The following is a 17,544-nucleotide window of genomic DNA, read 5'->3' as shown; positions in this document are numbered from 1 at the left end:
GCGGCCCTTAACTCCCGTAGTTGATGGACGGAATCCTGAGGCAGGACCCCAAAGATTAGCATGCCCTGTACTTGAGCAGGCAGGAGGGCAACGAATTCACCGTGCTTTAGATTTCAAAACAGTGAAGCAATTAAAGGAGGCTGTAACAACCTATGGGCCGCAAGCACCCTTCACTGTGAGCATGGTCGAATCCATTACCAACTTAGACATGACGCCAGCAGATTGGGCTAACATGTGTCGATCTGTGCAAAATGTCATGTATGACTAATTAGAAGGAATTTTTTAAAAGCCACAATCTGAAAATGATTTATAAATTCTCAAAGAATTGATATATATTATTTTCATTTAAGTAAAAATTTGTTTTTTAATATGTAAAAAATTAACATTTTATGTAAACATATAGAAAACAAAATATTTTTTTCATTTTGTCTTCTCACAACTGCAGTCTTCAGCAAATTATTTTAAAATTCATACTTTCCTTTGACTTTAATTTTTCGTTTCTTCTGAATTCCATATCATAAAAAACTTGTGTAAAAATCAAGCTTTACCATTTACTGAAAGTGTTTCATAAAACATCATGAAAGATGAATAATATTCTGCTATCACACTAGTTTGGGTTTTACAAATTAAGATATGAAAGCCTCTTGAAGTTTTATGTATACATTTGAAATGATCTAAATGGACTCTTACTGCCATTAGCTATTTTAATGACATACATAAATCCCATTAAATATTTGAACTAAAATTTATCAATGAATGTTTCCTTAGTGGTCTACCTGATTGCAATTAAAATTTTTCTCTTGTACCAATGTTATTGGAATCATGAGAGAACTTCCTACATATTCAGAAATCCAGGCCCCATCAACTACTGAATCAAAGTCTGTATTTTAGTAATTCTCTGATTCATCTTTGTACAATTAAAAATTGAGAATTACCCTTAATCACCATAATTTCTTTATCTGAGTATCATACAATTTATTTCATAAAATACAAAATGCAATTAAATGTATATTCTTTTATGGATGCTTTAATTTTACATTATATTTCATAGAAGTAAAGTATATACACTCTTTTGGCCCTATTGTTCTCTTTCCTCAGCTAGATAATAGAGAAAATATCACTATGTTTAAAAGTATGTTATTGAATAACTAAAATCACTTACTTACATGCAAGCCATTTTTACTAACTCTCATTTCAACTTCAAATTAAAAGACCTGTGATGGATCGTTTGCTCAATGTGCTATTTATTTGCCTATTTTTCAGGATATGTTGACATTGAGGGATGTGGCCATTGATTTCTCTGAGGAAGAATGGAAGTGCCTTGAGCCTGCTCAGCGTGATTTATATAGAGATGTGATGTTAGAGAACTACAGAAACCTGGTCTTCCTGGGTAAGCATAACTTCCCTTCAGAATTTCTAATTAATTATCAATATTTAATTTCCTTCCTTTGTAGAATGTATTTTGGGAGTTTCTTCTCTGCATGAATGCAGAGACCTGGTCTTCCTGGGTAAGCATAACTTCCCTTCAGAATTTCTAATTAATTATCAATATTTAATTTCCTTCCTTTGTAGAATGTATTTTGGGAGTTTCTTCTCTGCATGAATGCATTCATGAAAAACGATTGGTACAGACAAGAAAATGTTAATGATTTTGTTTAGTCTTTAATCTCTCCCTCTCTTGGTTTGATATATATCCTTCACTTTGATAAGTGGCACTTAGAGTAATTTAGCAATGTAAAATATTGTGGCCTACACAATGCAGAAAACACAGTTGAGAGACCTAAAGGTCAATGAGGAAGCCATACTTAAAAATGCTTATTGAGAAGTTATACAGCCTTGACCCCCTGACCCCCCCCCCAAAAAATGTTCAGAAGTCTGGGTTTGTTTCTATTGTTATCATAGAATAGCTTGCACTTCCTTGTGTTATTGTGTTTTCAAATTCTTTAAAGCCTCCTCCTTTTCCTTCAGTGGTGACCCAGTACATTCAAATTAACAACCAAAACACTCCCCTTTGCTTATGAGAGTCAGCACGGTCCGACAAGTTTTCCATTGTTTTGGGTCTGTAAGAAATCTGAGCACATTTATAGAGATATCGAGGTCAAACCTTTGTAATATATTAATATCATAAAATAGTTTCTCATATTATTTATATATTTATTTAATACAATTCCCTTATCAGAGCTCTTTATGAATTCTTATAATGATTTTTTTTTTTTTTGTAAAAATGTTCTGCCATATAATGATGTCAAGATTTGCAATGCTGCTGTTTTGGGGGTCAGTAATCACAGGTGTAATAATATAAAAGTAGTTACAGGTGTCACTATATAAAATTGTTTTTAAAATACTATATCTGTTATTTAAATTATGTTGGTTAAATTTCTTTTTATTCATTTTTTTCTGTTCTTTTATAGAGATTTCATGTTATAAAGTAGGTTTCCTCATATCATTTAATAATGCTTTATTTTTCCCTATATTTTATGATCCGATGATAGTTTCCATTACTTTACAAATAGGATAATGTAAGTTGAAATTAATATATGTATGATCCTTGTTTCTATATATATCAGTAAAATTACATGTGCTTTTACTTGTACAAATATTACAACTGTTATGACTTTTATATTTTATTTAGATTGGTTTCTCATCTTGCCTATGTATATATTCATGGAAATTTTTTGTATGTAAATGTAATATAGATTGAATCCAGGGATGCTCTAAGAGTAAGCTACAATTTCATTTATATGTGAAAAATGATTCTCATTGTTATTGAAGATAGACTTGGATTTGCAATTCTCCTGCTTCAGAATTGCTAATAGCTAGCATTACATGCAAATCCATCATACATTGTTAAGTTTATTCTTATTTATGTAGTCCTTTAAAAATAACTTTCAAAAATTTTTGCAATTTTGTTTCTTTTATTTATTATTTGAAATTTTAATTGTGATCAAACCATAAAATAAAATATGCTGTCTCTATCGTTTCAATTATGCATTCCAGTTTTGTTAATTCTAATTGTTTTATATAAAGTTTTTACCTGTAAAATCAAAAAATCAATTCCCATGTAAACAAGGGCTCATTTTTGTCTCCCCTATAACAATTATCATTCTCATTTCTGTTTAGACCATTTTTAAGTTTAATTCTAGAATTCTAACATGTTTGTCTTTTTTGTTACTTATTTAATGTACTTTAGATTTATCCTTATTATAGATTTTGCAAAATTTATTAATTTTGACTTGAAAAATATTCTAGTTTGTATATTCCAAATTATGTTATCCACTCATTTCAAGGACGTTTTGTTTGCCTCATTATCATGGATCTAATTTATAATATTGTTACAAACATTGGTGGGCAAAATATTTAATTTGCAATATATGTGTGGGCTTATTATTGTCAGGAAAATTGTATACACTTATCTGTATTGTTATCAGCATTGAAAGTTAAATTCTATACCTTTTAATGTGTTTTAAGTCATGAAACAGGTTTCTTTCAATTTTATTTTTGTGTTTTGAATATTTCGGGAGTATTGATAAAATTTAGAGATTCTATAAAATTTCTAAAATAGTTTTATCTGTTTCTGCAATACAAAACATTAATTTTCTTTTACTTTACAGTAAGTAGGAATTGGTGTCTCCTCATATTACAGTGTTGCTTTCTATTTCTTTATACAATTCTCTCAATCTTAGCTTTTTATATTTGAGAAGTATGATTTTAGTTATAAGTGTATCTGCTGTTATTGCAGTATCCACAGAAAAGTTCCTTTTATCTTTGTAAAATATTCTACATTACCTCTTTTCAAAGAAAAAAAACTCATAAATTTTCGTTTTAAACTGTGTTTTCTGTATTATTATTTTGCCAGCCCACTTTTATTTATTTATTTTTTGGTCTCTTTTTATAACATTCTTATATCCTTTGCTTTTAGTCTACTTGTGGCCTTAGGTTTAGAGTCCCTTATAGATTACATAGTTGTATTTTGTTAGATTTAATTCTATTAGTCAAGCTTTTTGCTTTGGTTGTTGGCATCAAATAATCAAATAATGCAGTTTTAATGAAATAAATTTCTAAAAGTTATGAATTTAGTACTCCTCCTGTGTAAGGTTTTTTTTTTTACTTCTTATATAATTGTTTTTCCTACTTATTGGTTTAATTTATGGTTCATTGATTTTATAGTGACATACTTGGATTCCTCTTCCATTTGCCTTCTATGAATATTAATTTTTTTCATTTACATGGATACTTTTTAAAGATCACTGGTTTACACTATTTTAATGTGGTAAAAATTAACTTCACTTCCTTTTAAAATTCAGTATTTTTTTATCTTTTCAAAATTAGTTTGATTTATACCTGTTATTTCACATTTCGCCCCTTTGATAATATTTACAACTACTGTATTTTAATATTTCTACTAAGGAATTCACTATTGAGTATACCTTTCTAGGTGACGCATCTTTTTCTCTTGCTGTTCTCAAGATTCTCTTTCTGTGAATTTTAAAACTTTGATGAAAATGTGCTTTGAGCATGTCTGGTTTTCACTCCTATACATAACTGAGCTTCTTGGATTTTTATTTCTATTTTCTTATAATTTGTCACATCTTTTTATTTGTTCTGGGGGTGGAACCTAGGGGTGCTTTACCAGTATGTTTCATCCTCAGCGTTTTTTCTTTTTTTTCCAAGTACCAGGGATTGGACTCAGGGGCACTTGACCACTGAGCCACATCCCCAGCCCCATTTTATATTTTGTTCAGAGACAAGTTCTCACTGAGTTGCTTAGCTTAGTTACTTTTGCTGAGGCTGGCTTTGAACTCACAATTCTCCTACCTCAGCCTCCTGAGCTGCTGGGATTATAGGCATGCACATGGTGCTTGACTCCTCTGCACTTTTTTTAAATTTACTTATTTATATGCTTTCTGTTAACATTTTTTTTGTCTGAATTTGGCTCACTAAACCTCTTTCTAATGGTTATTTAGGGTTCATTTAGTAATTTATATCACTCACTTTCCTAATGTTCAATTCCTAATGTCTTGTTACTTCAATTAAGCCATGTTTTTGTTTGTCTTTGTTTGCTACACTATTTTTAATTGATTTGTCCATTTAAAAACTAGCCAACAATAGATTATACAGTCATTTTGGAAACAGTGTGGAAATATTAAAATAAATAAAAATAGACAAGCACAGAGCTCCATGCTTGTAATGCCAGCTAACTGGGAACATATGCAAGAAGATTTTTCATGTTTGAAGAAAGTCACAACTTAGCAACAGCATGTGTCAAAATTAACAACTTTAAAAGAACTCGTCTTGTAGTTTTATGGTACAGAACCCTTGGGCTTAGTTCCAAGCCCCACACATCAAAATTTAAAAGGAGCATGACCCTGTGATCCAGAAATACAAATACTTAATGTGTATCCACAGGAGGTTAAATCCACATGTTGAAGAAATAGCTCTACTATTGTGTTCAGTGCAAACATTTTTCCCAATAGTGAAGATTTTGTCTCAACCTATATGCCCAACAGTGTTTGAATGAATGAAAATATGGTCTTTATACCCACTTAATACTTAACCATAAAAAAGAAATATCTTGTCATTTAAATTGGCATTGAATGTACATGCAGGACTTTGCATTAAGTGAAATAATGCAGACACAGAAAGTCGGTTACAGGAGCATCTGATTCATGTGTGGAAGACAGAAATGTGAGAGTGAAATTGTGGTCATCGGGTAGTGTATTTTGTGGAGAGTTGGCATATTTTTTGTCAAAGTCAGCAAGTTTTTATTTTAATGGACATAGAAGGTCAAGAGTTCTATTGTACTACATGGTGAATACAGTATATTGTGTTCTTGGTTAATGGTAATAGAATGAATGCAATATAGTCTAAGCACAAAAGTGATTATTGTATGAAAATATGCATATGTTCATTCACTAGATTTACACACACACACACACACTTTAAAATAGAATGATATGCTTGATAAATACATAGTTTAATTTTTAATGAAACAAATGAGGTAACACATTTTTTTAAAAGTTATTTTCCTTGATTTTCATGTGTTGGCTTCATCCAGGTAATATAGAAATAGGCTCTGCCAGGTATTTATTGCCTCTCAATATTATTTTCAAGTTGTCTCCAGGTCTCAATGTAATGGTAGATAGAAACCAGTATTCAGACTGCCTCCATGTAAGTCACAGGTGTTTGCATCTGTTTCATATTTCCCTTATTCCATTGAGTGAAAAAGCAATTAGTAGATTTTTTTCATAATTTCTGAATGCCATATTATGGACATGGAAGGGGTATAATTAATAAAAGTAACACATTTTCCTTCCTGATACTATTATTCCTCTCCTTAGTAATTTACTAATCTTGGATTCTCTGATTTCTAAGATGGTTTGAACAGTTCTCAGAAAGTGATTGTGTCTATACATTTTTATTTAGTTTATATGTTCTGGGTGTAATTATGGCTTTGGATTTACTCCTCTGTTACTCTGTTGATGTACTGATAGTTCTATAATTTTATGTGTGATGTTTGCAAAACATTCATTCCAGTCTAGTAGGTAAAATAATTGTTATTTTGGGGGCTGGGGATGTGGCTCAAGTGGTAGCATGCTCGCCTGGCATGCGCACGGCCCTGGGTTCGATCCTCAGCATCACATATAAATAAACATGTTGTGTCTGCCGAAAACTAAAAAATAAATATTAAAAAATTTTCTCTCTCTCTTTAAAAAGATAATTGTTATTTTTATATGTTTCAGCCATGACTTCTCATCATACTCAAGAATTTTCACCAGAGGAGGGCATAAAACATATATTTCAACATGTGATAAAGGAAAAAAATGAAAATCATGACCTTGACTATATACAACTAAGGAAAATATGGGAAACTGGATGTGAGAATGAAAGTCAGAAATTACATTATAAGGGAAAAAACCTACTAGCCATAAATATTCATGATGAAAATTTCACTGTCAACAGACATCAAGAACATTTAATATCTCAGGAAATAATTCAACTTATGCCAGTTATTTTTCAGGAGCTATGTATGTCTTTAAGAATGAATCCACAGCAATTTTTGAAGCATATAATTTTTCCTAATGAAAATATGGAAGATTTGAAAAGACATCTAGTGTATGCTTCAATTTTTAATTTGATCATTATCAAAGGTAGTGTTGAGTTAAATCTCCAGTCAAACATTTTCAGAGACAAGAGATTTAAAACTGAAGGACAAGTTTTTAAAAGTTTTACAAAATGCCCAATATTCTGCAATGAACAAATCATTTCTCCTTGTGCCCCGGTGTGCTATTTTAACAACTGTGAAAAGGTCCACAGTTATCCATTATTGCTTAATAAAAATCCAGATACAGGTTTGTGGAAATTATGCTTCATCAATAATGAAACAGATGTTGCTTTTAGCCAGGTCTCTGCCCTAAATAGTTATCACTGTGTTCATATTGTTCTTGAAAAATATGAGTATAGAGACACTCATAAAAACTATAGCATTGATTGCAATCTGAGAAAAAATAAATACACCCAGTTTTCAAAGAACCTTTACAAAGATGAAAAATGTTGGAAAGTCTTATTTCAATGCCCCAAACTTACTATTCAGACAAATATTTATAGGCAAGACAAGTCCTGCAAGTGTAACTTATGTGAAAGAGCTCTTAATGAAATTGCAAACTTTACCCAATACCAGAGAATTCATGTTGAGAGAGATCCCAATATGTTCAAACAATGGACGACAGCACTTGATTGTTCATACCTTTCTAAACAACACCAATATTATTGTAGCAATAAGCCCTGCAAATTTCAAGAGTTTCACAATACTGTTAATCAAATGTCACTCCCTGTTTTGCATCAGACAATTCATACTCAAGAGAAGGCCTGCAAATGTAAAGAATGTGTCAAAGCCATTAGCCATTTCTCAACCCTTTCTGAACATCTGAGATGGAATAACAGTGAAAAACTCTACAAATGTAAAGAATGTGACAAAGTTGTTTATCAAAGCTCACTTGATACTAAACACCAGAGAATTCATCCTGGAGAGCGAGACTACTGTTGTAAAGCATGTGACAAATCCAAATCCTTAAAGAATTCTTCAAACCCTTCTCAATATCAAAAGAGTGATAGTGAAAATAAGTCCTACAAATGTAAAGAATGCAACAAAACCTTTAATAAAATCCAAAATCTTACTCGTCACCAGAAAATTCATACTGGACAGATGCGCTACAAATGTAAAGAATGTGAGAAAGATTTTTATCAAAAATCACACCTTGATGATCACCAGAGAAGTCATACTGGAGAAAAGCCCTACAGATGTGAAGAATGTGGCAGAGCTTTTTATCGAAGGTCACACCTTATTAGCCACCAGAGAATTCATACTGGAGAGAAGCCTTACAAATGTGAAGAATGTGACAAAGCTTTTTATCGAAGGTCACATCTTACTTACCATCAGAAAATTCATACTGGAAAGAAGTCCTACAAATGTGAAGAATGGTGCAGAACGTTTAATGAAAAAACATCGCTTACTCAACACCAGACTCTGAATACTGGAGAGAAGCCCTACAAATGTTTAGAATGTGATAGAGCTTTTTTTCAAAGATCACACCTTGTCAGCCACCAGAGAATTCATACTGGAGAGAAGCCCTACAAATGTGAAGAATGTGAAAAAGCTTTTTATCGACGGTCACACCTTGTTAGCCACCAGAGAACTCATACTGGAGAGAAGCCCTACAGATGTGAACAATGTGGCAAAGCTTTTAATGAAAGAATATTACTCACTCAACATCAGAATATCCACACTGGAGAGAAGTCTCACAAATGTAAAGTATGTGACAAAGTTTTTTCTCAAAGGTCACACCTTGTTAGCCATCAGAGAATTCATACTGGAGAGAAGCCATACAAGTGTGAACAATGTGGCAAAGCTTTTTATCGACAATCACACCTTATTAGCCACCAGAGAATTCATACAGGAGAAAAGCCATACAAATGTGAAGAATGTGCCAAAGCTTTTTATCAAAGATCACACCTTGTTAACCACCAGAGAATTCACACTGGACAGAAGCCCTACAAATGTGAAGAATGTGGCAAAGCTTTTACTCAAAAATCACACTTTAGATGCCATCATAGAATTCATAGTGGAGAGAATCCCTACAAATGTGAAAAGTGTGACAAAGCTTTTATTGAAACAAAATCACTTACTCAACATCAGAGTATTCATAGAGGAGAGAAGTCCTACAAATGTGAAGAATGTGGCAAAGCTTTTATTCAAAGATCACACCTTATTTGCCACCAGAGAATCCATACTGGAGAGAAGCCCTACAAATGTGAAGAATGTGGAAAAGCTTTTTATCGAAGGTCACACCTTGTTTATCACCAGAGAACTCACACTGGAAATAAGCCCTACAAATGTGAACAATGTGACAAAGCTTTTTATCAAAGATCACACCTTGTTGGTCACCAGGTAATTCATACTGGAGAAAAGCCCTACAAATGTGAACAATGTGGCAAAGCTTTTTATCGACGGTCACACCTTGTTAGCCACCAGAGAACTCATACTGGAAAGAAGCCCTACAAATGTGAAGAAGGGTGCAGAACTTTTAATGAGAGAACATCACTCACTCAACACCAGACTGTGCATCCTGGAGAGAAGCCCTACAAATGCAAAGAATGTGACAAAGCTTTTTTTCAAAGATCACACCTTGTTAGCCACCAGAGGATTCATACTGGAGAGAAGCCCTACAAATGTGAACAATGTGGCAAAGCTTTTTATCGACGATCACACCTTATTAGCCACCAAATAATTCATACAGGAGAAAAGCCCTACAAATGTGAACAATGTTGCAAAGCATTTTATCGAAGATCATACCTTATTTGCCACCAGAGAATTCATAGTGGAGAGAAGCCTTACAAGTGTGGAGAATGTGACAAAGCTTTTATTGAAAGAAAGTCACTTACTCAACATCAGAGTATTCATACTGGACATAAACCATACAAATGTGAAGAATGTGACAAAGCTTTCATTCAAAGATCACACCTTGTTAGCCACCAGAAAATTCATACTGGAGAGAAGCCTTATAAATGTGAAGAATGTGGCAAAGCTTTTTATCAAAAATCAAACCTTTGTAGTCACCAGAGAATTCATACTGGAAAGAAACCCTACAAATGTGAGGAATGTGGCAAAGCTTTTTATCAAAGATCACACCTTGTTGGTCACCAGGTAATTCATACTGGAGAAAAGCCCTACAAATGTGAACAATGTGGCAAAGCTTTTTATCGAAGATCACACCTTATTAGCCACCAGAGAATTCATACTGGAAAGAAGCCCTACAAATGTGAAGAAGGGTGCAGAACTTTTAATGAGAGAACATCACTCACTCAACACCAGACTGTGCATCCTGGAGAGAAGCCCTACAAATGCAAAGAATGTGACAAAGCTTTTTTTCAAAGATCACACCTTGTTAGCCACCAGAGGATTCATACTGGAGAGAAGCCCTACAAATGTGAACAATGTGGCAAAGCTTTTTATCGACGATCACACCTTATTAGCCACCAAATAATTCATACAGGAGAAAAGCCCTACAAATGTGAACAATGTTGCAAAGCATTTTATCGAAGATCATACCTTATTTGCCACCAGAGAATTCATAGTGGAGAGAAGCCTTACAAGTGTGGAGAATGTGACAAAGCTTTTATTGAAAGAAAATCACTTACTCAACATCAGAGTATTCATACCGGAAATAAACCATACAAATGTGAAGAATGTGACAAAGCTTTCATTCAAAGATCACACCTTGTTAGCCATCAGAAAATTCATACTGGAGAGAAGCCTTATAAATGTGAAGAATGTGGCAAAGCTTTTTATCAAAAATCAAACCTTTGTAGTCACCAGAGAATTCATACTGGAAAGAAACCCTACAAATGTGAGGAATGTGGCAAAGCTTTTTATCAAAGATCACACCTTGTTTACCACCAGAGAATTCATACTGGAGAGAAGCCATACAAATGTGAGGAATGTGGCAAAGCTTTTTATCGAAGATCACATGTTACTAGCCACCAAAGAGTACATAAAGGAGGAAAGTCCTGCAAATTGAAGAATGTTGAAAAGCTTTAAATGAAAGAGTATCACATACTCTACACCAGAGTATCCATACTAAGCAGAAGCCCTACAAATGTGAAAATGTAAGAAACAGTTTTATCACAGATCACACCTTTTTAATCACCAGAGAATCTTGCTGGAGAAAAGGTCTAGACGTGGAGAATGTGGAAAAGCCTTTTATTGAAGATCACACCTTATTTGCCATCAGATAATTCATGCTGTGGACAAGCCATAAAAATATGAAGAATATGGCAAAGCTTTTTGATGAAGATCACACCTTACTTGCTACTAAACTTTGCTGTACTTTAACTAAACTTTGTGTCTTCTCTGAAAATCTCTTCTTCAAGAATACAAGAGCCAGGAAACACAATGTATCCCCTGATTCCTGGAATAACAGCCAAAAAACATAGTATTCCCTAATTTGTTTTTTTAATTTTTTTTAAAGAGAGAGAGAGAGAGAGAGAGAATTTTTTAATATTTATTTTTTAGTTCTCGGCGGACACAACATCTTTGTTGGTATGTGGTGCTGAGGATCGAACCCGGGCCGCACGCATGCCAGGCGAGCTCGCTACCGCTTGAGCCACATCCCCAGCCCTATCCCAATGACTCTCAAGTTTGCTTTTTTTATAACATCCCATATCTCTTGGATAGATTGCTGGTGATTTCTTAGCATCCTTTCTGTGTTGACTATATTCTTTTCAAGATGATACACTTTGACTTTATTATCTGATGTTCTGACTTCTATTTGATCTAGTCTATTTGTAATATTCTCATTTGAGTTTTTAATTTGGTTTATGGTTTCCTGCATTTCTAGGATTATTGTTTCATTTTTTTTTAAATCTCTATCTCCTGGTATAGGTCGTTCTTTGCCATTTGAATTTGCGTATTTAATTCATTTTAAAAGTATACTTTCATTGTTTGGACTTGCTGTCTAATGTCTTCTCTAAGATTCCATTCCATCTGAGTTAGGTATGCCTTGAGTTCTTTCTCTGTCCATTTTTCTGAAGCCTCTAGGTTCTCCTGTGAATTTAAGTTGTCCTGCATTGTTTGTATTCCTTTTTTCCCTTGTTTTTTCATGGTGCTCACGTTGCTTTCCAACTCTGACTGCTGTGTTTCTGTTTTCTTCTTTAAATTTGTTTTGGTTTTTATAGTTCCAATATCTCTCCTTTGCGTTGGGAGACAATGTTTAGTGATGTTGGATTTAATTGTGATTTAAGGTAAATTCATTAGTTTCATTAGAGGCCTACAGAATTTGATGGCATGTATAGAATTGAGGTTTGAACTTAGGATTTTATGTTGAGGTCGGGCGCTTTGATGGTATGGAGGTTAGTATATGTTAGCTTCTTTGGGGGTGTTGCTCAAATGCAGGGGGATATTAACAAGAGAATAGACAGGAGTACTTGGGCGTAGTTAAGGGCTTAGGTGGACTATGGACCAATTCGTAGTATTCATCTATTTGCATTTAGTATGTTGTATGTAATCTGGGTGGTCAAGCTTAAGAGGAAAGATGGGGAAAAGGTAAGGAAGCAAACCAAGAAAGAGAGAGGGAGAGAGGAAAGAAAGAGAGAAGAATAGAAAAGAAAAGGAAATGGTAATAAAAAATAATAAAATGCAGTAAAATAAAAATTACTTTAAAAAATAGTAGTATAATTGTAGGAAATAAAAATTAAGGTTAAAAATTTTTTAAAAAAAATTAAAAGAAAAAAGGGACACTGTTAGGCTTCTATTTTCTTCACTTCCAGTAGGTGGTGCTGTGACTTCCGGGCCAAGATTTTGCCCTCCGGCTGTAGGAAACAATCCGTGTGAGGCCGCTCCCTCCTCCCCCGACTGGTGTCTCTCAAAACCTGTTAGCTTAGGTTTATTTCTGCTTTCTAGTCCCCTGGCTTCTCCTGTCAGCCGGCCTTTTCCAGTGTGATACCTCTCGGCAGTTCAAACTACACTCTGTGCCTGCAGTTTCCTGGACATGGAGCACAGCTTTTGGGAACCGGCACCTTATTGTTTTGATGCCCTCCGCTAGCCCCTCCTCCCAGAGCTGGCGAAACAGGTTTCGTTTTCGCCGCTGGTGGGAGGGAGGAGTTGGAGGTCAGGTGCCTTTACCTTCCCCCCACACCTCTACTCACGCTCACTCTGTTAATCGCGCCTCCAGAAAGCTGGGGAAGGATTTTATGTGATTTCCCCGCTGTATGGGAGATGGGCTAAATGTCACAAACCTGTTCTATTGCTGAATGAGCTGCAATCAGTGGAAAACTGGCGATGGTGACGTCAGCTCTCCGAGATGGTGGCTGCTGGCTTCCTTGGTGGTCTGACTGGTGTGGAGGACAAAATTGGACCACTTCCTTCCCCTGTCTCAAACCCAGAATTCATCACTGAGCACAGTGATGGCACAGCCGGCAGGAGCCTGCAGAATCAGCAGCGCCGTTTCTCTGTGTTGCTAGTTCACAGTTTCTATGGACGCCATTTCCCAGCGCGCACCAAAGTCTCTAGCAGCGGGACGAGCCAGTGAATGAGCAGCTTGAATCTCCGGGCAGATAAAATCACTAACGGTTGAGCCCCAGTAACCCATCCTCGGGCGATGGAAATCCTTCCTGTAGGTTTCGGTGCACCTCAATTTTGCTGGAAATTCCTAACAAGATAGCTTTTGGCTGTTCTAACTCGTCATTCACCCGCGCAGTGACGCGGTACATAGGGGTGATGCACTCCATTCGCTGCCATCTTCCCTGAACACATCTCCCTTATTTATTCATATGTTTAGTTTTGAGGCAGGGTATTGCTGATATGCCTAGACTGGCTTGAAACAGGAGAGTCTCCTGGATCAGCCTCTCAAATGCCTTACCTTCAGACATGTGCCCCAAACTTGTTTTTTCATTTGTTTTGTTTTTTGCCTATTTGAAAAAAAATCATACCTTCTCCCCATTGATATATGTGGTACCAGAACCCAAAATATAAAAAACAATTTCAATGCTGAAGTCTTACTCTTGGTATATGAGGTTATGTAATGGGAGGAGATTTTAGAGACAGAGGAACATCAACTCAGAAAAAGTGGGATTTTTGGTGTGCATGACAGAAAAGAATAACATCATTTGTCTTTTCAGAGATTTGGAGAGATCTATTTTGAAATGCAGATACATTTAAGGAAGAATATGGACATTTCCAGAGGGAGATAAAGCAAATCCTTGTCTGAGGTGTTGATATATAGAGAGGGACATTTGATTAGGCCTGGAATAGAGGTAGGGTCATAGCAGAGTTCTGTGATTTCACACCAGTTTTTCTAGGCTTGCTCATTTTTCTGGTATCAATTTAGTCATGTACTCACGGTTTAACCAATGGCCCACAAATGTGGTCCACAAACCAATAAACCAGCATAATTATCACTGGGTAGCTTGCTGGAAAGGCAACTTCTGGAGATTCACTCTGAATTCCAACCTCAGAACCTATGTAGGAGGGGCCCACTCAGTGTGTCTTAATGAAGCCCTCAAGGCACATCTGCTGTGTGCTAAAGACTGAGCATCAAGTGTTTACATATGCACAATCCACTCACTGGCAATAGTACTCCATCTGGGCACATTTTAGAAATATAAAATCCCAGGATATACTCCAAATCCACTATATTAGAAGCCTCCAGGGAACTGAAGTTTGAGAGCTATGTTCTATATTGCCATGTCTGCATAATGTATTGAGGACATCTTAGGAAGTTTAGAAATGGGATAGCTTAATTGGAAAAGTGGTGAAATCATTTTAAAGCACCACAAACTGTTTAGTAACAGTGGCAGAGCTCAGAGTCCAGCAAAGTAAAAAGAGGGCAACCTTTAGGGAAGACTCCAGTATAAACAACCTGAATTCTGGATGAATCCCCTGGAAAATGCATGTTGGAAAAATTTGAGAAGCTGGAGCAATTTCTCCAAAGTGGAAAAGAATAAAAGAAAGAGGAAATGGATATCTTGTGCAAGCATGCAGCTGGAGATGATTTGAAAGTACTCCCTAGGACAATGTAGAAGTCCTTCCAATGGGGAAGGAACATGTGAAGGGTCAAGATGGATAAAGGTAGAGTAAATGCCTACACAGTCTAGTAACTCCTTGAATCCCCATTTCCTTCAAAACTTTCCTGTCACTATCTTGCAGGTACATAGGTATCCAGGAGATTTGAGATGGGGCAGCAGCTGCTGGTGGAGCATGGAGGCTTGGTGGCAGAATGATGATGCAATGAGTTGTGGCCAGTTGAGAATTAGGCTTCCATTCCCCCAAATGTAGCCTATGGGCCACCAGAACTGCAAGCTCTTCCTGAGCTTCCCAATGGTACAACCCCTCCACACTCTAACCAGTACCTCCTACATACTTGCTCAAGCCCAGACTCCTGGCCCACATTCACCAGGCACCTCAAGGACAGGGAATGTGAGCTACGTATGCCCATAAAGGGCACCTGAATGCTTCCCTTCCCCATCACAGGAGCATGCACCAAGATTCTGCCCATACTGTGTAAAGTAGGTGGTGTCCCTGTGGGGCCAGGTGTGCTATTGCTATTCTCTCAGACAAGCTATGTCTGCACATACTTAGTATTGTTCCCATTTCCCTAACCCCAGTAGGGTGCATCAGAATTTAGGGGATTCATGGTCATCCAGAGAGGTGGCAGAATTGAGAGGATGTTCTTTCCATTGTTGTTTTCTACCCTCCTGCAGGTTTCTCCAGCCTTAACCTTTCTTTTTGGCCTACACCCTGGGGGTTGTGGATCCCACTTGTTACCACATTTCAGGAGAGAAAATATGACATTTAGAGTGTGACAATTTTAAGGAGGCAGGACTTCCTACTTTTTGACCCCAGATGTTGAATTGAATGATAAGAACTTTGCTTATAGGAGGAAAGATTTTAGCAAAGGGTAAATGAGGGCAATAGCAAGTAGAAGAAAGTTTTATGTGAGGGATTTTAAGGGCTATGGCAACTGCACATTAAATTGCATATAAATATGATAATTATTAGATTCATTTTTGCAGTGTTGGCAGATGGGTGATGATATCTGCTAACATTTGTTTTACCTCTTGCCAGAGAAGACCTGGCATGTGACAAGACATTGGACGGGAGTCCTGAAACAGTCTGGTTTGACCTATCATTAATTTGCCATGTAAATTCCCTCAACTAGTTTCCTCCTCTCTAAAGTGAAAGGTAAGAATCAGGGGGTGGGTGTTTTGAAAAGGAGACTGTCTTTGGGAGAGTAAGTGGAGGCAGATGTTTAGGTTGCCACCTCTAATTCTTGTGTTCTTGCTTGAGAGGACTCCAGACAAGACATGGCGCTTACTAAAATAATAGCAAAGTTTATGGAAATGGATAGCAAATAGGAAAGAGGACACTCTCATGGGAGACAGTAGGTCCTCAGAAGGGAGAAAGATGATGTACCCCTCCTGTATGCTCATTTTATTGGGAGTCCCAAAGAAATTTGCAAAGATCCATTCAATTTCACCTATTGACTTTTGCTTGAATGTAAGATGACATCAGGCTTTTAAGTTCTCATTGAGTATAATAAATGTCCAAGGTAACTTTAGGGTAACTTTGGCCCCATGCAAACCAGTCCTAATTGGAACTTGTTCTTACATTTACCATGGTTAAGAAGAATTATCCTATTTCCCTGAGTTCTAGATTATCATCTATTTAAGGGTCAAAAATCTCCTCCTTCAAGATAACTTTATATTCTTTTTATCAGCCACTTGGGCCTGCATTTCTCCTGCAGATAATAAGTTGTTTGCTGAGAGAAGTAACATATCCTATTGGCTAAGCCAGGCAGGACAGAAGGTAAATTGCTTTTTAAAAGAAGGTGGTGTCAAAAGAGTGGACCCACTTAATAGAATTAGTCCCTTAACCACAAGTACCCATCAACCATCTCTGTTACCTATCAGCCAGGGCTGTTTTATTTTCATATTTACCTCTTTGAGTGCTGTTGGGCTGTCACCTTATCTATTCCAGTTGTCTGCATCTGCCTTTCTTACATTTGCACAAGGCTTTTTCTTCCTGGCACCAGAAGGTGCTTGACCCTCATGAAACTTATGATTGTTCCTTACTGTTCAAAAATTTTGAAATCTATACTGGGCCGTGTTTGACTCACTCAGGGTCACTTGTTAATCTAGTAATACTCTTCTACACTTCACACATCAAAAATTTTTTTTTTTTTGAGTTCTAGGGATTGAACCCAGGCCCTTGCACATGTTAGTCAAGTGGTGTACCACTGAACAACATTTCCTTCCCTCATTCAAATTTTAATAGATTTCAGGTATCTGTAGATAAGCACAATGTGACCGACCATGGCACATCTGCTAGTTACAAGTAGGGAGCAGCTGTGCCCAACCATTTACCTGTTTTACTTGACATTATAGAAATAAGGTGTCTGGTTTCTAGACTATCTCCTTTGCCAAAATTAAATTTTTTTCTTGTAATACAAAGGCATTTTAATTTTGATTTCTTTGCTTGAAAACCTGTAAGAA

The 17,544-nt window shown here is 36.0% G+C and overlaps 1 protein-coding gene across 1 annotated transcript; it reads left to right on the top strand.

Annotated features, from left to right (window-relative positions):
- The first annotated feature begins 1,266 nt into the window (after window positions 1-1,266).
- LOC113175965 (uncharacterized) lies at window positions 1,267-16,558 on the top strand. The gene is made up of 4 exons (XM_077802910.1): window positions 1,267-1,390; window positions 7,149-7,153; window positions 8,204-11,044; window positions 16,514-16,558. Exons 1-4 carry the CDS (start codon window positions 1,267-1,269, stop codon window positions 16,556-16,558), a joined length of 3,015 nt encoding a protein of 1,004 aa, XP_077659036.1.
- Window positions 16,559-17,544: the final 986 nt, after the last annotated feature.

This window comes from Urocitellus parryii, chromosome 9 (assembly GCF_045843805.1).
Source record: "Urocitellus parryii isolate mUroPar1 chromosome 9, mUroPar1.hap1, whole genome shotgun sequence".
NCBI classification, from domain to species: Eukaryota; Metazoa; Chordata; class Mammalia; order Rodentia; family Sciuridae; genus Urocitellus; species Urocitellus parryii.
The sequence above is the reverse complement of the archived record's forward strand: the minus strand, read 5'-3'. Positions and strand labels throughout refer to the sequence as shown.

Excerpts from the sequence above, each read along its gene's own strand:
- LOC113175965 (XM_077802910.1), top strand. The coding sequence starts at position 1,267 with ATGTTGACATTGAGGGATGTGGCCATTGATTTCTCTGAGGAAGAATGG. Across the intron at positions 11,045-16,513 it reads ATGTTACTAGCCACCAAAGA|ATCCATTCAATTTCACCTAT; the intron begins GTACATAAAGGA and ends AAATTTGCAAAG.